Source organism: Myotis nattereri (genome assembly GCF_964212035.1).
Source record: "Myotis nattereri genome assembly, chromosome: 8".
NCBI classification, from domain to species: Eukaryota; Metazoa; Chordata; class Mammalia; order Chiroptera; family Vespertilionidae; genus Myotis; species Myotis nattereri.
Window position 1 is genome coordinate 93,613,175 of NC_138083.1, and position 23,619 is coordinate 93,636,793.

Genomic DNA, 23,619 nt, shown 5'->3' on the forward strand with positions numbered 1-23,619 from the left:
TCTTACTGCGTTTATTGCACCATTACCTCTCTCTCTCCTTCCAGGCCCAGTGTCTCAGGTCACAGCAGCCGAACAATTGCACGGAGTCCTGTGCACCCTGCGCAGCGCTGTGCTCCGTGTGCGGTGCTGGTGAGCTTCCTAGTGTTGCCACCAAGTGGGACGCGCAGGGTGGGGATGGGGCTCCCTTTCCACCTGCGCGCCCCATGGCCCGTGGGACTCGGGCTTTGTGGTGAACCCCGGTTCTCACACAGTTTAGAAGAGAAGATGTCATCTTTGCAATACCGTCAGTCACACAGAGTCTTAGGAAGATCATTCGCTTGGAAATGCCTGACTGGTTTCTTGTCTTAAACCTGTGGGCGCTTACAAGCCCATGTTGTCAGGATCCATAGCGTTCCCAGAAGCTGGTGAACCCCATTCCATTTCTTCCATTTGATTTGGGGCAGTGGGGGTTGGTGTTTTTTGGAGGGGGGTTGTTTTGTTTTCCAGCCCTCAGCAGGGGCAAGCTGTGCTCTCTCCCAAGGATAAACCTTCCCACTGTTCAGAACCTTTTGTTCCGGTAACTAGTGGCTTTTTGACAAGAAGAAGATTTAAGAAAGGAAAGAACTGACATGGATGGTTGGGCTCAGTGGATAGAGCGTCAGCCTGCAGACTGAAGGGTCTCGGGTTCTATGCCGGTCAAGGGCATGTGCCCAGGTTGCAGGCTCGATTCCCAGTGGGGGGCGTGCAGGAGGCAGCTGATCCATGATTCTCTCTCATCATTGATGTTTCTCTCTCTTCCTTCCTCTCTGAAATCAATAAAAAATATTTAAAAAATAAAAATAAGTAAATAAAGAGAAAGAGCAGGCCCCAGCCCTTGGGTAAACTCCGCACAGTGACAGGGACACACCCCTGATGCGAGCTGTGCCGGGTGCAGGGCTGGGTGGCTGGCCCACGGTGCGTGGAGCCCATACCGACCGCTGCACCGTCTGTTACCTCCGAAGCATGTTACGTTCGGTTTATGCTGCATGAACTCTTCTCTTCCGTGGACCCGGCTGTGTGTTTTTGCACAGCCCTTGGAGGCAGGTACACCTGCACGTCCTCCAGCGCCAGAAGCCTGCTGGGAGGGCAGTACCTGTAGGCCAGTGGTTCTCAACCTTGGCTGCACATTAGAATCACCTGGGAATCTTTTTAAAATCCTGATATCTGGGCCTCATCCTCCAGAAATTCTGTTTCTTTGTTACTAATGTTGTGGCCCCACCCCATCACAAAGAAACAGAATTTCCAGAGGATGAGGCACTTACTATTGGACAAGAAGAAGTTTAAAGTTGAAATAATCGCATACATCTGACGTAACCCATTAGATGACAGAACGGGGCTGTGCCCTGGAAGCGGACGCGACTCCTGATGGAAATGGTCTGAAACACGAGCTCCGGGTCGCGGCTGGCGGGCAGAGAGATGGTCTGTGGCTCGGGGTCCTCTTCTGTCTGGTTCTTTCGTGTGTCAGGGCCACAGTATGTCATGAGACTTTCCTCTTGGAATCGGATGAGTGTGAGCCCTAAGTTTCTTGCCAGAGAAGAGCTGGCAGAGGAGAGGTACTTGGTGAATGCTCCCCTTTCCCACACATCCTCATCTCCTTTCGGGAAGTGATGGGGATCGGCGGACCCTTCTGCGTAGGCAGGGGGCCGGATGTACAAAGGACGGGGCAGGCTCTTGAAACTCAACCGACAAATAGTAAATATGTTTTGGTTCGCCTCGGCATGTTCTGATGAAGTTAGATGGAGGACTAGCTAAGTATCTGTTTCCCACCGATGGAATAAATACGTATTAAACAGTGAGCTCTGCTGTTCCAGGCTCTGCGCTTGGCACCAAACACCCACTGCCCTTGCCCCCTGACACTCGCCTTGAGCACAAATTGATGAACAACCCAAACCGGTGTCCTGGCACTTGCTTGGCATCATTTTAAATATATTTTTATCGATTTCATAGAGGAAGGGAGAGGGAGCTAGAAACATCAGTGATGAGAGAGAATCATGGACCAGCTGCCTCCTGCACACCCCCTACTGGGGATGGAGCCCACAACCCGGGCCTGTGCCCTGACCGGGAGTCGAACCGTGACCTCCTGGTTCATAGGTTGATGCTCAACCACTGAGCCGCACCAGGCGGGCACTTGCTTGGTATTACAATGCCCTGGACTGCCACCTCCATGCTTTTGCAGGCCGGGCAAGAGCCAGAGAGCATGACTGAATCGGAAACTTGTTATGTCTCCTTATCGCTTATGTCTAATGATGATGGGAAATGGAAGGGCATTTTTATACTAGCCTGGCGTGCTCATGCATTGGCTGCCAAGGCAGGAAACAGAGCAGCATTCAAGATGAGGTGGTGGAAAGCTCTGTGAAAGGAAAGGGGTGACTGTCATGCATTCAAGTGACATAAAGAGAGAAGAAAAGTGGCCAGGTAATCTGGGTCCCCCCCCCCCCCGCCCCGGTGGATCTCAGCGACGGATAAGTCTGGGCTCTCTATGGGAAGCCGTTGTTTTAACACCGCCTTACCTTCCAAACAGACTGGGGGTGGATTTCAGTTCAGCTGCTCTCAGCTCTCGCGCCCACCCACCCTCACGCAGGCCTCTTGTGGGGCCAGCGTTATTGTCACTGAGCAGGTATATAGCTGGTACTACTTTCTTCTATTCACGGTTCAGAATGTTTGTCCGTGGGGAGACGAGTCAGGGAGTTCAAAGTGTTTTTTCAGTGCTGTACCCAAAACTGATGTTCTTGGGGTTTGTTTGTTTTTAAGTAAAAACATTTGGAGCCCAAGTTTGTACCTCCAAGCTGTTTGCTGGCACTGTTTTCTCTGAGCCTTCCACTCCAGGGCCCCTGTTGAGATCAGGAAAGTGGAGAAGGGAAGGATGACGGCCCGGGGTGCAGACGCCCTGGCCAGGGTTGAAAGGCATCTCTAGTCTCCGTGCCCACCCCTTGCGCCCAGCTTGTGCCAGAATCGTGCTGCCGAGTCCCTAAAGGCGCAGGGAAGCCACCTTTCTGGTGGGTTGTTTTATTGTTTCAGTAGCATTTCAGGGTTTTCTCCTACATGAGAATATTCTAGTAACTGCTACCCAGAACCGATCATAATAGCCAAGGAATTGGACGCTATTACACCTCAGAGCATCTGAAATCCCGCTGCCTGACTCTCCATCCCAACCCACCTGGACCTCCTGCTGGTTTCCAAGCTGCTGCTGTTTATGGGGCTCCAGGCAGCCCCCGGGTCCTTGAAATCTGCCGGGTGCAGGGGCACCTCCCCCACTGAACCATTTCCTCCCAGCCCTGCTGACAGCGAGAAGTCCAGGACGGAAACAGCAGGGTCAGGGTCAGGGCCTGGCATAGAAAGGGCAGAGGCGTTGTAGCCCTTAAGCCACTGGCCAGAAGCACCTTGTCGATCTTGAAATGAGATCCTGGCCCGGCCCGTGTGCCTCAGTGGTTAACGTGATGGTTTGATTCCCAGGCGCATGCCCGGGTTGTGGGCTCCATCCCTAGGAGGAGGCAGCCGATCAGTGATTCTCTCTCATCATTGATGTTTCTGTTCCCCTCTCCCTCTCCCTTCCTCTCTGGAATCAGTAAAAGTATATTTTAAAAGAAGAAGAAGAAGAAAGAAGATTCTGCTGAGACACGTGGAATGGATACCACTTGCTTTTCTTGAGATACCCGAGGGGGGGCACTTTGGAGAGTCAGAGTCAAGGTCCCTGGTGCGCGTTTGCTCTTAGTGGCCCCACGCCCATCCTCTCTGTGAGTCTCCTGTTTTCACCTCGTACCCTCTCCTGTGTGGGTTAGGGATACCGGCAGTGGCGGACACTCCCAGGTGGCCAGTGAGAACGTCCATGTAGGTGCTAGTGTCGGTTGGTCTCGGGCAAGATTCATTTCCAAGTCAAAGTGTTCAAATAATAGGGCAGAGACCATCTGGCCTGGCTCCGCGGTTGAGCGTCAGCCTATGAACCAGGAGGTCACGGTTCCATTCCCTGTCAGGGCCCAGGCCCGGGTTGCGGGCTCGATCCCCAGTGGGGGGTGTGCAGGAGGTAGCCGATCAGTGATTCTCATCATTGATCTCTCTCCCCCCCCTTCTCTCTAAAAATCAATACAAACATAGATATTTTTAAAAAGGCACAGGGCAGAGCTTTCTAACCAGTGCAGAGAACGGGCACACCGCACTCTGCAATCTGAAACTGCCTCACTTCGGAGGCTTAATGACTAATCTCCTGGCAAACTTGGAGCCGTAAGTAATGGTCTCCGTTGCCAAGTTAGCACCTCGGTGAGTTTACAGGGCGGCTGTGGAATACGTGCAGCGTCGAGTGCGACAAATTGCCGGGGCCGGAGCTCCGGGGCCCTGGGAAGACACGCTGCTGTGTGCGTGGCAAATCGCAGCGCACTCGGCCTATTTTTCTGCTCCTGGTTTCGAGGGGGAGCCAGGGTAGCCAAGGGGTGAGTTGTGTCATGCACGGCTTTTCTTTCTTACTCCTCAGACCCCACGCTTATAAATGCGTCCTTGGAAATTCACTCAGGAAAGAGGAGAAGCTAAAGGAAGGGGGAAGGGTTGGTTTAGGGCAGTTTTCTTGGATTTAATATATATGTGTGTGTGTGTGTGTGTGTGTGTGTGTGGTGCACGCGTTGGAACAGGAAAAATTACAACTGCAGGGCATCTGGTGCTCGCAGTGGATTGCGAGGGCGGGGCTTGCTCCCGCTCAGGTCAGCCTGTGCCTGTGGCCCAGAAGGTGTTTGTATCTTTGGACCTTGGCCTGTAGGCTTATGCGGTGGAGGAGGCGGGAAGACCTGCTGGCCGGTCTCAAGGGCCAAGGAGAGAAGGAGTTCTACTTACAAATGTTACAGATCGGTCCTGGGTAATGGCCTTGGTGTTGATCAGACCATCCAAGGGGCCCCCGGTGAATCCCGGGGTAAGAGCCGCCCTAAGTCAGCCACTGCACACGCACTCGTAGCTGCTGCAGATGTGTTTTTATTGACGGCAATGGAAGGCCAGCCTGGGCCGCACGGTCGCGGCTGCTCACAGGGTTTCTCCTGTTTGAAGCTCATGCTGAACCGTCAGTGTCTTCAGCTGGGCTCACAGGGGCCACGGTGGAGCGCAGAGCCTGGGTTGTGCTTGAGTGTCCAGTGGCGGCGACAGCTTTTCCGTGACCGCACGGGCCGATGCACACTTGTGCTGGTCCAGGTTTTATAAACGAGACAGAAATCGTCACCCCCCCCCCCATGAAATGGCCTTGGACAGCTGTTGCTCTTACAGCCATTAGGGAAGGGAGTGCCACCTCCCCGACTCAGGCGATGAGGTTTGTCGCGATTGTGGATTCAGACTCTTCCCTTTGAGACACCATTTGCGTGCACGTCAGTCTCTCGGAGGCAGACCCGCCGTCTGTGTACATGATGTTCACACTGAGATGCAGATCAGCAAAGGGGAATGATTATTTTAGCTGAAGTTTAGGTCCATGTAAAGCCGTTTCCTACCACGCCGGGGCCATCGTGGGCACGCGTGGGGGTGGTGGACCCGGACAGGAGGCCCAGTGATGGGAGCGCCCCTCGCCCTTCCTGACCTTGGACTCCAGTGCTGGCACCGGCCCCTCCCCCGCACCAGGACGCCATGGAGCGGGGCTTTCTGCTTGTTCTGGAAAGAAACAGATGGATGCTGAAGCCCCATGTTCTTCTCATCCTGTTGGCATTTGCACCTGGCGCGACTTTCTCCCTTTCTCTGCTCATTTCTACAGGATTCGGTCAGATGCTTCTCAGGCTCATGCTCGGTCATGGGGTTTTCACCGCATAATATTGCTCATTTCCTCCCCAACTTCTTGGTTATCAGAATTTCAGTGTTGCAATCACTCTTTATGAATAGGGTACAGGAAGGCTAGTATTTTTTATTCTTCAGTTTCCAAAGTTACCTACAAAGGCAGATAAATCGTGCACACTGCAGAAAGAGGACGAGGCACCTAGAAGTCTCGTCCGCAGGTCCCATCTATAACTCTTAATAAGAAATAGGGCTGCATTAGCCTATTATATCCTTAATGGAATATTGTAATGGTTATTAAATCAATTGACTCAGAATCTCTCTGTCATAAATGAGTCAGGCTCTATTATCCAATTACTGTCAGCTGCTACCTTTCCGGAGCGCAGAAACGGTGACTCTGATTGAATTTTTAAACCGTTGGCACCTCTAAGAAGAAAGCGGAGAAGGCGGTGAGGCTCGAGCTGTGTCTCCGTGGGCAGAATCCAAGTCTCAGGCTGAAGGTCACCTGAAATCGGAGGTGTTGATAGCATCGCCTCACGCACAGCGGCTTTACATTAACCACTGTCGCTCCTTCCTGTTCCTCTCTCCCCGACGCCCCACCAGAAGAAAACAGGAGAGAAGCCCTGCGCTGGAAGGACACGGGCTTGACGCAGCCGCATCCTGCAGCACGGAGGGTGCCAGCGAGTCTGTGAAAAGTCAGACGCTGCTCTTAGTCTCACAGTGCAAATGTCAGAATGCGCACGAGTGCAGTTAAACACAGACGCCGAGTAAGGAGAAGCTTTACAGCCCTTTCTGTAAATGAGCTCAGTTTGCCATCCCCGCCGATCCCCCTTCTTCAGTGAAAAACCATGAAATGAATTCCGTAAACCAGTTGTAATGCTTCGGGCCCCCATCTCGTTCATTCTGCGTTTGACCCTGTGGCCGTGGGGGTGGGTGGGGGGAACCGGGCTCAGGTGGTTAACATGGGCGAGGAGTGAGTGGGGTGCTGCACGGCCTGAGCTGGCTGGCTTTGGCTTGCCTAGCATCGCTGTCTTCTCCGTCCTTGAAACTAAGGAGGGACAGTTATTTGTTGCAGAAGACCTCACTCTGCTCCTTAGAAGTAAGAGGCAGGTAGACCCTCCCACCTGGTTTCCATATTCCTCTGTGCCTTTACTGGACGGGGTTCTGCAAGGGCCGGCCCCACGGTGATGGCCTGGGCAGCTCCTGGAACAAAGTCTGCAGGAAGCTCGTGCAGTGCTCTACCAGTGGTAGCCCCTGTGACTGGGCGAAGGCATCCCCACTCCCTGGGCCCCGTTCCCCCTGCGAAATGGGGGTGGGAGACGAGTGCCGCCCCTGTGCGAGGTCAGGTGCCTACGTTTGGATTCGTTCACGCTCTGATGGGATTGCTCTGTTCTCGGGTAAGAAATGATACACATTGATGAGAACGTGCTCCTGTACAGATGCACATGCATCTCTTTTGCTTGTTTTCCCTTCTATCATTTTCCCAAACAAAACACTCACAGTCAAGGAAGACAGCGTCATATCAACGACTCACAGGCCTCATGTACTTTAGGTTCGTGTAACAGTCCATCATTAGCCCCAAGAAAACCCACGGGACCTTCACCGAGAGCGGAAGTTGAAGGATTCTGGAGTGCATGTGGGTTCTCCTCAACCCACAGGCCACGCTCTTGGTTCTTGTGCCAAACACGTAATTTAAAGATAAAATTAAAACTTCGTTATTGTCGTACTATCAAAATAAATGCACACAGCACTGAGGAAATAGAAAATGTTTAAATTTGTTAAGTCTTCCTGAGGATTAAATCACTGACCCAGTTCCCTACAATAAATCGTGTTTCTTAGGTTTCTCAATATCTAAAATTTGGCAAATTTTTGGTAACTTTAAAATTAAAAGAAAAAAAAAAGAACAAAACAGATGAAAACCCCTTGATCTTATATAATCCCTAAAGCTTTTAGTGCAACCCCTTGTCATGTCAGTGTGCACAATTAAACTCCTTCTTACATAATTATAATCGAGGAATTTACTCTGCCACCCAAATACAGAGTCGGTTTTTGTCTCCTGTGAAATGTAGACAGTGCTGGGTGGCTTAATTAGTGCTTTGCTTCTCTTTTTACCAATTCCAACCCTCTGCTTCTAAAGACGCATGCTTGTGTGGGAGGAAAGATTAGGAATACAAATAGAGTGATTTTACCCCGAGTTAGCGGATAATCACTCACTTTGTAATTGGGCTTTTGTGTTGCCAGTAATATGAACGGGAGGAGGACTCCCGCACCGTGTTGTGCTGAACGAGAGGAACGAACTTGGAAGACGTGCCGCCCCCACCGTGTGCTTTTGTCTTTCGTTCCCCAGGTCTGGGGTATCGGACACAGACGTTCCTTGTAGCGTGTGTAATCTTTGCAGATCAGAGAAGATAAAAGCTGGATAACGTCAGGTTAAATGGCAGCCCTAACCCTTTACCCGTCCTCAGTCGTCGTCCCGTGGCAGCTGGTGTTTGCCTTAGCTTCTCTGTGAAGGTCCCACACCCTGAGCCAGGCTGCCTGGGTTCGAGTCCAGGCAGCCTCGGGGTGGGTTTTGGCTCAAACAGTGATTGCCCCTGTGACTGAGAACAACCGTTACTTTAGCTCCCGGGGCCTCATTCTCCTCCTCTGTAGAATGGGGATGGGAATGGGGATGGGAGAGGAGGCCTCGGGCTGTGGAGGTCAAGGAATTGGTGTCTGTGAGTGCTAGGAACCACAGGGTCTGAAGCCAGGAATCCCAGGGGTCCTTCCCAGGGCTGCTGCTCTTCGCCTCTTACTCTCGCTCATCGAAGCAAGTCAGGGTAATACTTATGTTTTAATTTTTTTTTAATATATTTTATTGATTTTTTACAGAGAGGAAGGGAGAGAGATAGAGAGTTAGAAATATCGATGAGAGAGAAACATCAATTAGCTGCCTCCTGCACATCTCCTACTGGGGATGTGCCCGCAACCCAGGTACATGCCCTTGACTGGAATCGAACCCGGGACCTTTAAGTCCGCAGGCCAACGCTCTATCCACTGAGCCAAACCGGTTTCGGCCTTATGTTTTAAATTTCATAAACATTTTCATGAGAGAAAAAAGGCAACATAAAAATAACAGGTTTTATCTATAACAGACGTTTCACATTACATAGCAGTTGTTACTTGAAAATATTTTTCTACCATCTTGTTCCTAAGACATCAAAGAAAAATCTAGAAAGTGAGCCTGGAGCTCCTGAAGGTGCCCTTGGAGCAGGGCAGGCCGCGTCCAGCGGGGGTGGAATTGGAACTGTCTCTCTCAGTGAAGGAGGAACCGGTTGAGAAGAGATGGGGTCTTGGAGGACCATGCATAGCAGAGCGTTTGCAGGATACTATAGGCATTGGCAATATTTCAGAATTCCCTGAAAATTTTAGAATTAAAGAAAATCTCCTCAATGGGAATACCACTCAGAACCTTATGGTTAGAAATCGAAATGTCTAGAACTTTCTAGATGAACCAGAGGAAAGGCCTGAGGAAGAAGCTGTCCATCTTTCTAGGGGTCTTTTATCTTGAGGACTTGGGAAATACGCAGCCCATAAGCGTATGATAGAGAAGAGGAGACACCTCGTTATTGACGCACCAATCATACTTTAAGAGCTTAATAAAACGCACTACCCGCGATAAAATCCGCCTCCGTGTCACCTTTGGATGTTACATCTCAGAAATGTGTTAAATTGATATAAATGCATCCAGGGCAGTAACCAGAAACATACTACCAGCAGGCGGTGGTAGTGACTTCACGTATGCAGTTATCATCAGCTCAGTCGTCCACTGAACACAGGTGGGTTCTCACGTCTCTACTCGTGTGTTTTCCTTAACAGATGAAGGGCTGAACCACGAATGCAAGCTCTGCAGCCAGACCTTCGACTCCCCGGCCAAACTGCAGTGCCACCTGATCGAGCACAGCTTCGAGGGCATGGGGGGCACCTTCAAGTGCCCCGTGTGCTTCACAGGTAGGCAGTTGACATGCAGGCAGGGCCTGCCCCCGGCCTGTCGCTCAGGCCCCCCACCCCAGCACAGGTCCCCCTGCTCTGGCCTGACACAGCGCGGACGCCGGTTCATCTGGGGAGGAGGTGTGTGACTTTGCTGTTAGCATTATTGATCGCGGCTACTTAGAGGCCCGGATGGGTGGAAGGTTAGCCGGGAGGACGAGCAAAGGGCATTTCAGTTCCTCTCAGGAGTTTGCACTTTTCCATTTGGAAAATGACATCCCGGTTTTGTTCCATTTTCTCTTCTCAACGTCAGAAGGCTGCCGAGGCAAAGACCGCCTGATGGAGCGCTTTTCAGTCACTAGACGTTGGACTAAAAGCGTGGTCCTGCTGCCAGTGCGTCTGTTACTGAAGAAGGAAGACTTTATCCGGGGGTGGGAGCCTTTGACCTGCCAGGGGCCGTTGGTGTCTTTAGAACATCATTGGTGGGCCACACAGAGCTAGCACCTTAACAGGTAGCCTGCTGCACCCGTCAGACATTTAATGAGCTCCCCCCAGTGGGTAGGCAGGGTCAGGCCAAATGGCTTCACGGGGCTGGCCAGATGTTCCCCACCCTGCTCTATAACACTGCCCATAAGCAATGAAAATATTATTATTATTGATTTCAGAGAGGAAGGGAGAGGGAGAGAAAGACACATCAATGATGAGAGAGAACCATTAATCGGCTGCCTCTTGCACGTCCCACCCTGGGGATCAACCCTGCAACCCTGGCATGTGCCCTGACCAGGAATCAAACTGTGACTTCCTGGTTCATAGGTCAGCGCTCAACCACTGAGCCACACCACCCTAGAAATGAAAAGATTATTATCATCCTCCCAAAACTCCTGTACTTGGAAACAGTTGATAAGGCTTTCATTTCCTATGACAGTGGAATTTTTAAAGGAGACATTGATATAAATATACACATTGAAGAAGAAATTTTTATAGCTGGGGTAACAGGTCACGTTTTAGCACCCAAAAAATGTAAATCAGAAACGATAGCTTGAAGCCCCCGGTTGAAACGTGGCCGCACGCGGTGCTGGTACTCCCGCGACGACGCCGTTATTCTGGACCTCCTCTTGGCCTTTGGCATGTGCCTGGGCTCGGTGGCTAGTCCCTCCAGGCTGTGTTTCTTTCTTATTTGTCAGGAAAAGCAAAACAAAGCAAACATGTAGTCTCTTGAAATTGACCTCTTTGTTTCCTGAGCAACGTTCCAGGCATCGATCACCAACCTCGGTGGCCCGCCTTGGCGCTCTGAGCTGTGAGGAGCCAGGGCCCTGTTCCCGGAGCAGGAGCAGGACCCAGTGTGTGCGCTCGGCCTTCAGTGGGCGCTGCCAGGCCCCTTCCTTGGCTAATTCCACAGCCACAGCTTCTTTCAGGAATATTTTTCTGTTTTTGTTTTTATTTTTTTGTTAATCCTCACCTGAGGACATTTTTCCATTGATTTTTAGAGAGAGTGGAAGGGAGGGGGAGAGACACAGAGAGAAACATCGATGTGAGAGAGACACATTGATTGGTTGCCTCCCACATGTGCCCAGCCAGGGTCAAGGATTGAGCCTGCAACCCAGGTGTACTTGCCCTTGCCTGGAATCAAACCCAGGACCCTTCGGTCCACAGGCCGACCCTCTATCCACGGAGCCAAACAGGCGAGGGCAGAACTATATCTTTCTTCTGAATTTGTACTTAAATAATCTGTCATGTGCTGTTTTTCCCATAACACAGTATTTATCTTGAGCTACAAGTCAGGCGTCTGGATTCTTTGTAAATGCTCCTAATAAGTCATCATAAGGGGGCAGGGTCCTAGAGCTCCTCTAGGCCCCTCATGATTAAGACCCTCATGAAACAGCTCCTTCATGGCATGGCCAGAAGCCTCAAAAATGTGCTAACTGATAGGGACATTAGTTGCAAATCTGTATGAAAACCCGTTTCTTTTTGGTGATGTGGGTGAGACACAAAAAGGCATTAATTATGAGCAGTCTGCACTTTCTGGGCCAACAGACCTGGATTGTATTCGTGTATCTTGAAGTGGCTTTTTAGAAATAACAATTAAAGGTGGGGGGGGGAGGGCTGGCGCTGGCAATGTTAGTGAGAGAGGCAATCTGAGCAGTTTTTAGGCTAATGAGAAATGTGATTAAAATGTATGACTCATAAGAGCAATATTCTAATATTTTGGGTTGGCTGGCAATTAGAATAATTTTAATGATTAGCGCAGAGTCAAAGCCAAACGCCGGTGTCTTTAATAAGCCCTCTCCCCGCCTGTCCCGATTAATATTGTGGATGCGAACTTTTTTAGGTCACAGTGCACCAGGCATCCGTCAGGAGCCGCGCTGCCAACCCAAACACTGCCTCTGGCATCTACAATTTAATTATTAATAGGATGTCTCCCAGGTAAACTGTTACACAGGCTTAGGGCCTTGTTTTGTAGTCATTAAAATTGAACATGTTTATATTATTGAAACCCTTGCGTTCCGTGTGTAGGCTGAGTTGATCTTAAAGGACCCAAAGAGACGTTACCTGGGGTTCTGTTTCATATTTATAGACAATGCCCCGAGCCGCCGTGGGGGATCATGCTCAGCATTAACGCATTTAAATGGAGAACTGTTTGCCAGCTAGAACTTAGGCAAATACAATAAACAGGGTTTGGCATTTATGATTTCTTAACCTGTGGGTTGCTGAGAAATCGGGGTTCCAGCAGTGCTGCTGTGCATTTGACAGTTTGGGGCTTTATTTCGAGAAGGTTTGTGGGGAGCGGGCCCTCCATAAGCCTTGGCTTCGGAGCCGTCCGGGTGAGTTGGGTGCTCCGTCGAGCGCATCGTCAGAACGCCGGAGACCGGCCACAGCAGAGGTGGCCGAGCTCCCCTGGCCCCTGGCCGGGTCGCCCCGAGGCCCGTGCCTCAGTCCGCCGGCGCGGCCCCTCTCAGGACCCCCCCGTGGAGGCCGTTTCGCAGGGAAGGTAACGGAAGCTCCCGTTTCTCTCGTTGCAGTGTTTGTCCAGGCAAACAAGTTACAGCAGCACATCTTCTCGGCCCACGGGCAGGAGGACAAGATCTACGACTGCGCGCAGTGTCCACAGAAGTTCTTCTTCCAGACAGAGCTGCAGGTACCGCCCGAGAGCGCTGGCCTTGCCTCTCCTGGTGTGTGTGTGTGGGGGGGGGGGGCTGCAGCGTTGCAGGCCGGACTCAGGGGAGGGCTCTCTCCGCCCCTTGTGTGCTGGGCGGAGGGGCAGGGACGGGCTGGATCAGCAGACACCAAAGTCGTTTTGCCTCCAGCTGCTGTCAATCATGAAAAGAATGAGAACAGCCCTGTAATTAGACCTTCTGACCCAGTGAGATGGACTTAGGGGTCAGGCTGATGGGACGGAAAGGGGGCTGGGGGGGAGACGACCACGTACCTCGCTTGTCAGGGCCGATTCTCACAGCCCCTGTTTTATTCATGCTCTGCTCTCACCGGGCTTCGGGCAGGAGGCATGGCTGGTTACTGTCCTGAGGGGCTCACCCTCGGAAGGGAGAAGGGGGGCGCCAGGAAGCTGTGCTCCCGCTCAGGGGTGCTTCTCCCAGGGAGCTGGAGAGAGTGATGAGTGCTTGTAACAGCTTCGAGGTAAATGTTGACAGCAAACGTGTTCGGGGCAGCCTTGAGCGTCCCATTTGCTAGAGAGGTGACCTTGCTTAGGTCCAGGATGGCTCCAGACCTCAGATGTGAAGCAGTGACACACACGTGTAACATGTAAGGGGTTGTTGCTAGGTAACCATGAAACAGATCTGTTATAAACTATACCAGAGGCATAAACTATAAAATACAACAGGAATCTGGTTGGCTTCGTTATTTTTAGCAGGAGACTGATAGTTAATAAGTCAGAGACCTGTCGCTTATTATAAAAAGGAAAATAACTTTCTTTGTTGTTACTTCGTCTGAAAAATGGGCATCATACCTATCCTTATTTTTCTGATGAAATCACATAAGAGTAACGTGTGTTTGTTAAGCCCTTGGAGGAGAATGCATTTGAACTCAAAATTATTTTATGATGAGTATTACTATTAACAATAAATTTTCGATTCAGCCTCCACTGGGTGAGGGGTAACTATGTTTGCAGTGTCTTCCTTGAACAGCCCAAGTAGGCATGGTCTGGCTAAGCCCCGCCCACTCCCTGGCCCAGCCCAGCCCACTCCCTGGCCCAGCCCCGCCCACTCCCTGGCCCAGCCCCACCCTCCGGCCCTGAGCAGCTTGTGCCTAGCCTCCCTTGCACTGGGAAGGTAGAATGGTGTTAATTTGGTGTCAAAATAAGGAAGTTAGAGGTTATCTTCTCAGTTATCATCCTATAAGTGAGCAACTAGCAAATTAGGAGGTGAAATAAAACATATGAAAGCATGGGTGAGCCCATTTAATGGACATAATGTGTCATGGGACCAAACTTAGAGTTGCTATCTAACATCTAACTTGTCGTCACTTCTCAGTAGACTTCTACTCTGTCACGTCTGTGTGAGTGGAGTATAGAAGGTAGGCCAAGTTAGATGATGGTTTCACATTGTGTCTTATTAAGTAAGGAGCCTACATTTTTATTGGAAAGTATATTCTTATCACACTAGGCATCAAAGGAAAAGTCACTTTGGTTTTTATGATTCTGTAAAGGATGTGGGCAATACACCTCGTGGTTCTATTAATTAGTATGTAAACGGTGAAGCAGAAAACCACAGTCGTGGAGGCTCTGTAGAGACTGACTTCCATCGAATGTGCCTGAAAACGCGTCTGCAGTAAAATTCCTCGTTTGTGCCGTACAGTCCCCCCCTTACCTGAGGAGCACACATTCGAAACCCCCAGGCGAGGCTTGGGACCACAGAGCACTTGTATGTGCTGCGTTTCTCCTGTACACACATGGCTGTGGCAGCTAAGTTGATAAGTTAGGCACAGTACGAGAATAACAACAGCAATAATACAAGAGAACAATTACAACAATGTATTGTAATGGAAGTTATGCGAGCGTGGCCTGCCTCTCTCTCTCTCTCTCTCTCTCTCTCTCTCTCTCTCTCTCTCTCCCTCTCTCTCTCCCTCTCCCTCTCCCTCTCCCTCTCCCCCTCTCCTCCCTCTCTCCCTCCCCCCCCTCCTTCTTCGCCCCTCTCCCCCCCATAATCGAGAAGGCTAAGTGACTGGTGGACTGGGGTCGGGGTGGGGGGATATAGAGTGGATACACTGGGCAAAGGGATAATGTGCCTCCTGGACAGGGCAGCGCGGATGGCTAGACAGAGATGTCATCACGCTACTCAGAATCGCGTGGATTCAGAACTTAAGAATTGTGTATTTCTGGAATCTCCCATTTACTGTCTTCAGACTGCAGTTTAAGGTAAAACCCGGGAAAGTGAAATCGTGGATGAGGGCGCAGCTGTATCAGTAGGTTCTAATGGAACTAACCTGCCGGGGTCCAACCCCAGCAGGTCCAGGGGTCCCCAAAGGTGTGGACGGAGTCGGCGAAGAAGGAAGGACAAGGAGACAGTGTTCAGTTGATCAGCAGCCTAGCCAGGATCTCCAGCCGGGATCTTCAGCCAAGTTCTGGTCTGGATCTCCAGAGAGGTTCTGCTCAGAATCTCCAGCCAGGTTCTGTGTCCATATTCTCTTGCTAGGTTCTCCAGCCAGGTTCTCCAGGTTCTCCAGCCAGGTTCTGTAGCCATGTTCCCTCGCTAGGTTCTCCAGCCAGGTTCAGTCACCAGGTTCTAGTCAGGTTCTCTTGCCAATTTCTGTAGTCAGGTTCAGTCCAGGATCTTTTGCCATGTTCTCTCACTAGGTTCTGTCGCCAGTTTCTGTCCAGGATCTTTTGCCATGTTCTCTCCAGCGAAGCTCTTCTGTCTCTAGAGAACGTTCTGTGTAGGTTCTGTGCCTAGGTTCTGTCTCTCTACATCTGTATTTATACCAGTTGATTCCAATCCTATCAATCTCTATTCCAAAGGTTAGGGCGTTTCTTATCTCCATTCCAGGGAGTAAAGATTATGTAGCTTAAGCATGATTGTTTGTAGTTAAAGTGATTAATTACCCACCTGGCACTTAGTTAAGAGGTTTTATTCCCTCCCTAACTTCAGGGGAAAATCCCTACCTGGGGAAACAACCTTTCTCAGAGAGGAGACCTTGGTTAAAACACATAGTGCCAAGAAGGTGAGCAAACATTTTGAGAACAGTATGCCATATATGCCAGGTCCTTTGAAACAGCAAGGATGGACTGGCTCCCGGCACTAACCTGCCAGCAAAGCTTCAATGTCTTTCACTAAGGAACCCACACTGGCAGTTCTGGCTGGGCCGAGAGGGAGCAGACGGAGCTGAGCAATGAATGGCATCCTGCAAGACCCCGTTTCTGTTATGGTGCATTTTGGGGTTTCATAGAACGTAGAGTATTCACTCTTTTCTACAATTCATAAAGACCGGTGGTTCTTAAATTCTTTGATCTCAGGATGCCTTTACACTTAAACATGATTGAGGGGCACGAAGGACTGTGATCCATGTGGCTTATTATCTATTGATAATTTACATATTAGAAAAAATTGAGAAATGTTTTAAATGCAAGAATAGACAGACACGCAATTCTCCCAGCTCTCAGAGGGATAACGTCATGTGCCAAGTAGCCTCTAAAAACTCCGCCGAACACACATGGGCCAATGAGTCTGTAAAGGGCTAACAACATCGGAATGTTATTGTGAAAATAGCATTGACCTAACAGACCCCCTGAAAGGATCTGGGGGCCCCCAGATCTCCCCGGGTCACACTCAGGAACCATTGGTATAGAGGACAGGTTATAAAACACATGACTCTGAGATCTTATGAGGCTCTTATGATCTCAGGGTCAAAACATCTCTTCAAACATGTCTGATGTATTCAGATTGTGATCTGGGCCAGTAAGTCTTGTGTCATAATCCAAGGCTGTGAGCATTATCTTTCCAGGCTAACAACTCAGAACATGCATAGCTGGTCTTTCCCATTCCTTAGGCACAGCACTTACTAGTGTAGTTAGCAAGTGATCCTTTTCTGTGTCGTAGGTCTGTTGTAGGAAACATGTGACCATTTATCGTTAGCATGTGCTCCTTCTCTATGTGGTAGATGCAAATCTGTCTGTTTTAGGAAACCCCCAGTAGCAGCAGTGGCTTTCAGTTTCAGCATCTTAAGAAAAATGGATGAGAATTAACTTTACTTTTTCTAGTTTTGAGTGTGTTCGGATTTTTATACTTTAACCTACGTGTTTGCTTTCATTACCCAAATGACCTTTTACCCCTGGGTTTAGAGGGAGCAATGAATGTGATTTTTATATCTTGATTTCTTTTATTTCTTGTATAGAACGTGAGCATGGTACGTATACAAAAACCATAGTACAATTTTTTAAATTTCTAGAATGAGGGGGGAATGGACTAAAATGAAAGCAACCATAGAAATCAAGGTTGGTAACCAAAATAGCAACAGAGCAGAAAAATGAATCTCTGGCATCAGCCCTCGGTAGGTCATGCCTTGATATATAAAATAAATGCAGATTTTAAAATTGACACATGTCATTCCACTTGAATTCATCTATGTCTTTATGTCCCTGAAGGTTAGGAAGAAGGACTTTCCATAAAAGGTTATACAACTAAAGCCCCAAGAACTGAACTCCTGTTGGAGATTTGAAAGAATGTGGTGTCTTTGCTTCTTACATCAGAGTGAGGCTAGAGGGTCCATCTAGATGAGCCTCCACATGCCCCGTGCATGGCTACGGTGTATCTTTCCATGGCGCCTACATGATGTCATGATTATAATATGGAATTTGCATTTCTTTCACTATTTACCTCCAATTAAAAACACAAAAGCCTCTTTTTGTGGGTAAAAAGTGCTTTGTTGGGCATAAAATTACATATCCTATACACATATGCACGGGCGCGCACACACACACACACACACACACACACAGGTGTGTTGTTTTCATTGACACTGCCTCCGAGGCCTTTCCAGATTCCGATAGTTCCTCAGTGTACCCTGTCCATCTTCAGAAAAGCCCAGGCCTCAGCCATCTTCCTGTGGACCTTACTGACCACAGCTCCTTTTCGCATTCATGAAACCTGTTTCTACGGGAAACTCAGTCTTGGACCCAGCTTTCCCGTGTGGAATCTGTACGGATACGTCACACGGCCTAAGCCTCCTGACCTGGAGTTCTCACTGCCAGTCCCAAGGTATGGGATTTGGCAGGGTGTCCTCTTTTCCTTTCAGTCGAGTTTTCTCCCATGTTTGCAAGGAATTCCGTGCCCTTCATGGCCACCTCACACGCTGGTGGGAAGATGTGCTGGGGAATAAAGAGTGCGTTGTTGGAACCAAGCGCACATTCCGTTATTTTAACAGGGAAGGAATACGTTGAATGTTTCCCATGTTTTCCTAACAGACTTACAACTCTCGCTGCAGAACTTGAGGAAGCAGCTTGGAGAGCGGGCGGCGTGGTCCAAGAATAACATCCTACAATGCATGTTTGTACCAGTGGTTTATGCAGGTGTGAGCCGGGTGTTTGCAAAGCTGCTGTGAATAGGCCACTTTCTTTCCGTGCGGTAATTGCCCTGTAATTGGTGCCTCCAGAGAAGCTACAATTCAATGGCAGTGATCAGATCGTCCTCTTCCAACAGGTCCCCATAGGAAGCTCCATCAGCCATCGTGTACGGATGTAATGGGTGTAGAGGGAATTCTGGCGGTAGGGGGAGAGGGAATTGGCCGAGATGAGCTTCAGGCTGGGAGATCCTGGTCTTTCCCTTCCTTGTTCATAAAAAAAGTCTTGTGATCCTCAGCCCTTCCCTTCATGAACTCGGGAATAGTGTTTTCCACATTCCACAGAGTCCTGAGGTGAGATGCTGAGGGCTCCCCGAGACTTGCAGACACCATCACAGTTTAAAAATGTGACTGTCTGCGTGGCTGTTTGATTTTTGCCTCAGATACTTTTCCACCCGAGTTTGAGGCCTGTTTTTCACGTCACAGCTTCACTGATGCTGAAGTTGTATGGCCGCTTGTCGATTGGGCGGGGGAGGGGGGGTGCCCATCACTCAGGCTGTCAGGCCTGGCAGAGCCAGGTCCCCTGCTGGTCCCGCCTCCTCGTGGGTGGTCTGTGCCTCCCCCTTCGCACTCCATCTCAGGAGAGCCACTGGCTCTGTGCCTCTCCTGGTCTTGGGGCTGTGATCATGAGACCCAGTTGGACTCAGAGTCCTGCGAGGAGAATAAATTGTGTCGGGAGCCTGCGGTTCAGGAGATGATGTTTCCACGCCCCCTCATTTCTCCGCCTCGCAGGCCTGCGGGCTGGGGGAGGAAACTGGGCGACAGGACCTTCCATTTAATTTGCTCAGTGGTCACATGGATCTGTTTCTTTTATCTGATCGACTCTCCAGGAACCAAATCCTTTGCATGGATGTATTGACCAGGGCGGTCTTGTCACCATTCGTTGTGATCACTTCCAGCTGTTAATGTGGGATAATTCAATCACGACTGATTGGCCTTCCCATTGCAGGCAGCAAGTTAATCACACAGGACAAAGAACGAGGGAACGGCTCACCTCAGTTTCCTGTCATTCCTCTCTCTCTCTCCCCCCCTCCCCCCCCCCTCTCCCCATCATTTGTGCAGTAGCACAGAACTCGGGCTGGTATGAGCGAAGAAGAGCATTTAAGATCTAGAATGGGCACTGTGCCTGCAGGTGAGGGGCTTTGTTTGCTGTTCGATGCTGCTGCCTGTGGAAGTGAAGCAAGTGCCCAGGGAGGGAGATGAGCCCGATGGTCACAGGAGCACATTTGGACCAAACAAGCAAATGCGTTTTCAATGGCCCGTTTTGTACCAATAAATGCCGGATCGGTGTGCGTGCTTTGGGGCGCAGCCCGGGCTCACCTGCCCCTAACGTGGCCTCGCTGCTTCACCAGGTGTCCGGCCAGCACGTTGTCAAGCGCGAGTGGATAATGGGACCGAGGGAAGGCAACAGCGGTGGCTGCGATGAGCAGCAGCACTTCATTTCCATCTGAGTTGTTTCCGCAGCGCCCCGCCCAGCCTTTAAAAAGCCTCCATCCATTCATTTCTTGATGTTCCTATCGGGGGCTGGTTTTCGCTGTTAAAAGGGGGAGTGCCAGCTCCTTGCTCTGAGGCGCACCCCCTCCCGCAGCCCTGTTGTTAGCAACCTGCCCCCACATTGAGTTTGAGTTTTTGCCTGGCCCGGAGCTGACGACAGATGGCCACCTCCGACTGCCACGGGGCTTTACGGAGCATCCAGCCAGGTGCACTGAGACCCGGCCGGGCGCCAGCCCTCCCCCCTGGAAACCAACCTCCCTCTGCCACCTTCTGCACTGGCCGCTCGGCTGGCCCTGCGTCCACGGTGTCGCCAAGACTACCCGCTGCCACAGCACCAATCACCCCATCGGGGACGAGGCACCGCGGGCACGGCTGTCAGGATTGTCTGCACAGACAGAGCTGCTTTCAGCACCTCTGCTGTCAGAGTCTTTGGAGAGAGCTGGAAACCCCGTTTCTAGAACATTCTGCAGCCCAGAGAGGCACTTGCATCTGCACATGTGTTCCTATGTTATTTTTTAATATTTTTATTGATTTTCATAGAGGGAAGGAGAGGAAGAGAAAGAGAGAAACATCCATGATGAGAGAGAATCAGATCGGCTGCCTCCTGCACGCCCCATACTGGTACTGTGGATCGAACCCACAACCCGGCATGTGCCCTGACCGGGAATCAAGCTGTGACCTCTTGGTTCCTGGGTCGATTCTCAACCGCTGAGCCACGTCCACCAGGCTGTGTTCCTATTTTAGCTGTTTGCTGTGGCCTTTCGTTCACAGAGACCAGCGCCAAGAATGAAACCCATTGTGTTTACAACTTTAATCCCACGATGGGAAAACACCCCGTCCCTATCCCACTGTCCTGACAATCCGGGCAAGGGCGAGGGCCATGGCCATCCAGGACGTCAGCTAGAAATTAGGGAGGAGCCAGGTGTGCATCCCAGCATGGCTGGTCCTGGGACAGGGCGTCATCAGTCCTTGCTGTGCGTGGCGGGAGAGCAGTAGGCTGCTCCTGGGGGGTTTGCGAGGGCGGCAGCGTCATAGCCGCGTGCGGACTTCAAGAGGCGCTCACATTCTTACTGTGGCTGCTAGATCTGCAGGGGCCCGCGGCCCTCACGGCTCTGCCCAGCCAGCAGGCAGCTCCCTTGCTGGGGCGCAGGCTTCCCAGCCTGTGAGGGGCGATGGGCAGGCAGGCGGGATGGGCAGATGGCGCCTGAGAGCGGTGCTGGGGGCTGCCATTGAACAGGGAGTGATGAGCAGGGAGACCCTTTAACAGCGGTGGGACCTTCAGACTCACTGAGGTGGGTAAGGGTGAAGGTGGTCGTGCAGAGAATAGAATAGAGCAGTCTATTCGCGGAGAGTCAGGCACTGAGCCCTCGTTCCGCTCAGTTATCATTCATGGCGGCCCTGGTGGGGGGCCGTCCCTCTGTGGAGTTAGCGCCTCTCCACGGAACCCCGCTGGGAGCGCCCTGCATCCCCCCATCTGTGCCTATCTCTCTCTCTCTCCCTTCTCCCCCTCTCTCCTTTCTCCTCCCTCCCCTCCCTCCCGGCTCTCTTGGGCTCACACTGGGAGGCGACTATGCTCTAGCGGAGGCTCCAGAACACACTGCCATGTGACCCGGAAGCGCTGGAGGGGCACCATGTGCTGTTCAGGCTCCTGTAGAAAGTGCCGCTTGGACAGTGGGCAGGAGGCAGCCATCGCCTTCCACGAATGGCCAGGCAGAAAGACGCACCCGTGTCTGGCAGTGGCAGGAGGCAGCCATCGCCTTCCACGAATGGCCAGGCAGAAAGACGCACCCGTGTCTGGCAGTGGCAGGAGGCCCGGAAGCCACACGGTGTCAGTGACCATCCACGTCCATCCTGTTGGGAAGTGGGCTCAGTGCCCACTCTGTCCAGTGGCTGGGGCCTGTAGCGTGATGCCCCCACTCTGAGGACATGGCCTGGGGGCTGCCCACCCTCCGCTCCACATGGTCAGACCCGGGCTGCACCCACCCACTAAGGAGCTGCGGGGGGTGTGGCTCCCCAGGCAGCTCAGCCAGCAGAGGCCCCTCCCTCCCTCCCTCCCCTCCAGTCCCCTTTTCCCTCGGCCCCAGTCCCGCACATCCCACTCTGCCCAGCCCAGGGGGTCCTGGGCAGGAGGCCAGTGAGTTAACACAAAAGGCGAGCCTGGCCAGCGTGGCTCAGTGGGTGAGCGTCGACCTAGGAGCCAGGAGGTCACGGTTGGATTCCAGGTCAGGGCACCTGCCTGGGTTGCAGCTCCATCTCCAGCAGGGGGTGTGCAGGAGGCAGCCCATCAGTGATTCTCTCTCACCATGGATGTTCCTCTCTCTCTCCCTCTCCCTTCTCCTGTGAAATCAATAAAAAATGTTTAAAAAACAAACAAAAGGAGAAACCACCTTGTGGCTCAGGCTGACTCGAGATTCATCTGTCATGTTTCCCAAAATGTGCTCTTCTCATGGCCGGAGGCTAGTGCGCCTTTTAAAAGACAAGCGTCTCCAGGCCCCGCTGCCAGCGTGTGGGCCTCACGGTTGCGATGCCCGGGCCCCGTTAGACTCTACAGAAACGGACTTTCCGTGCCTCAGACCTGGCATATTCCCTGGGCGCCCGCCCCACAGCCGCCAGGGGAGAGGTCACCCGTGGAGACAGCGGGACTCGGCCTCGCGTGTAATTGGCGCCGGGTCTCAGCCTGGAGTCCGGGTGGCAGAGGACATGCAGGCAGGAACAGGGGCGGTGGGGGGAGAGTGGGGGGAGCTCCCTGTCCAGGTTGGTGCGGGTGAGAGATCGCTTGGAGATGACACGGCCGAGCAGTCAGCCTGAAATCCTGGTTGGTATTTTATTAATTTTGCACCAAGATAAATCCTGAAATTCTGACAAACTCCATGACAGGTGAGATTCCTTCTTGCAGAAGCTGCCCAGCAAGGGGCTGCTCATTTCACTCTGTTCCGAGGCGGGCAACAGGAGGGCAGCTCTATAATCAGCCCTCAGAGGACCCCCGGCCGCCGCGTCCAGGGCTGATTGAATAACTCCCGGGCCTCTCCCCCCAGGCCGCGGGCGGCGGGGGGCCGGGAAGCAATCTCCCGCAGCCTGGCACTGAAGTGAGCTTTAAACCACCATTTTCTCTCTCCGAGGGGCCGGGGTACTAAAAGATAGATGGACTGCAGATATTTTATGAGCAACTGTCAGAGGACGGAGAGAGTCCATGTTTTTTTCCTCCTTCCTCGAGTCACAGGCTGCATCGCTGTTGAATTTCTCCCTGCACCTTTTACATCCAAAGTAAGAAATTAATTGGTTGCTAACCTTCCATTCCTCCTCCTCCGCTGTCTTCCTCCCTTTTTTTTCTTAAATATTCACACAGAGGCCCTTTGCTTAACCACAGTTTCAGAAAAATCAGTACCATTTGCAATGAAATATTTATAATGACAGAATGAAAAATTGGATTCATTTTCTGGACAGCAGCCGAGCAGCCTGCAACTTTCTGCAGCGTGTGGAGCGCGCCTCGCACCCGCCTGTCATGGCTCCTTCCCGAAAACGGGCGGCATGCGCACTTCCCTGGCTGTGGGGGCACCTAGCCAAGCACAGCCCCCTTCCCTTGCCCCCCTGCTGCATGTGGGGGCGCGGCCGGCACAGAGGCAGAGAGCAGTGAACCCCGTAAAAATGGGGGGGGTGTGTTGTCTCCACTGGGAGACGGTCATAAGAGACATGGGACCATCTGTGCGTACTCTGTGGCCGGGCACAGGTTGCAGGCGCAGGTGTGGGGAGCGGAAGGCAGGACTGAGGGTGCGTGCGCTGACCAGCTGAGCGCACCTCCTTCCTGCCCTTGGTGTCGCTGTGCAGCTTCCCTTTCCGTGGGAC

At 51.6% G+C, this 23,619-nt stretch overlaps 1 protein-coding gene across 1 annotated transcript in view; it reads left to right on the forward strand.

Moving 5' to 3' along the window:
* LOC308523068 (zinc finger protein 521) overlaps positions 1-23,619 on the forward strand; it is a gene marked incomplete at its 5' end in the record, with an annotated part of 152,263 nt that overhangs the window by 115,747 nt on the left and 12,897 nt on the right. Inside the window, 2 exons of the mRNA XM_081096729.1 lie at positions 9,604-9,735; positions 12,735-12,850. Coding sequence (XP_080952855.1) covers positions 9,604-9,735; positions 12,735-12,850 — 248 coding nt within the window. The remainder of the gene's footprint in view (positions 1-9,603; positions 9,736-12,734; positions 12,851-23,619) is intronic.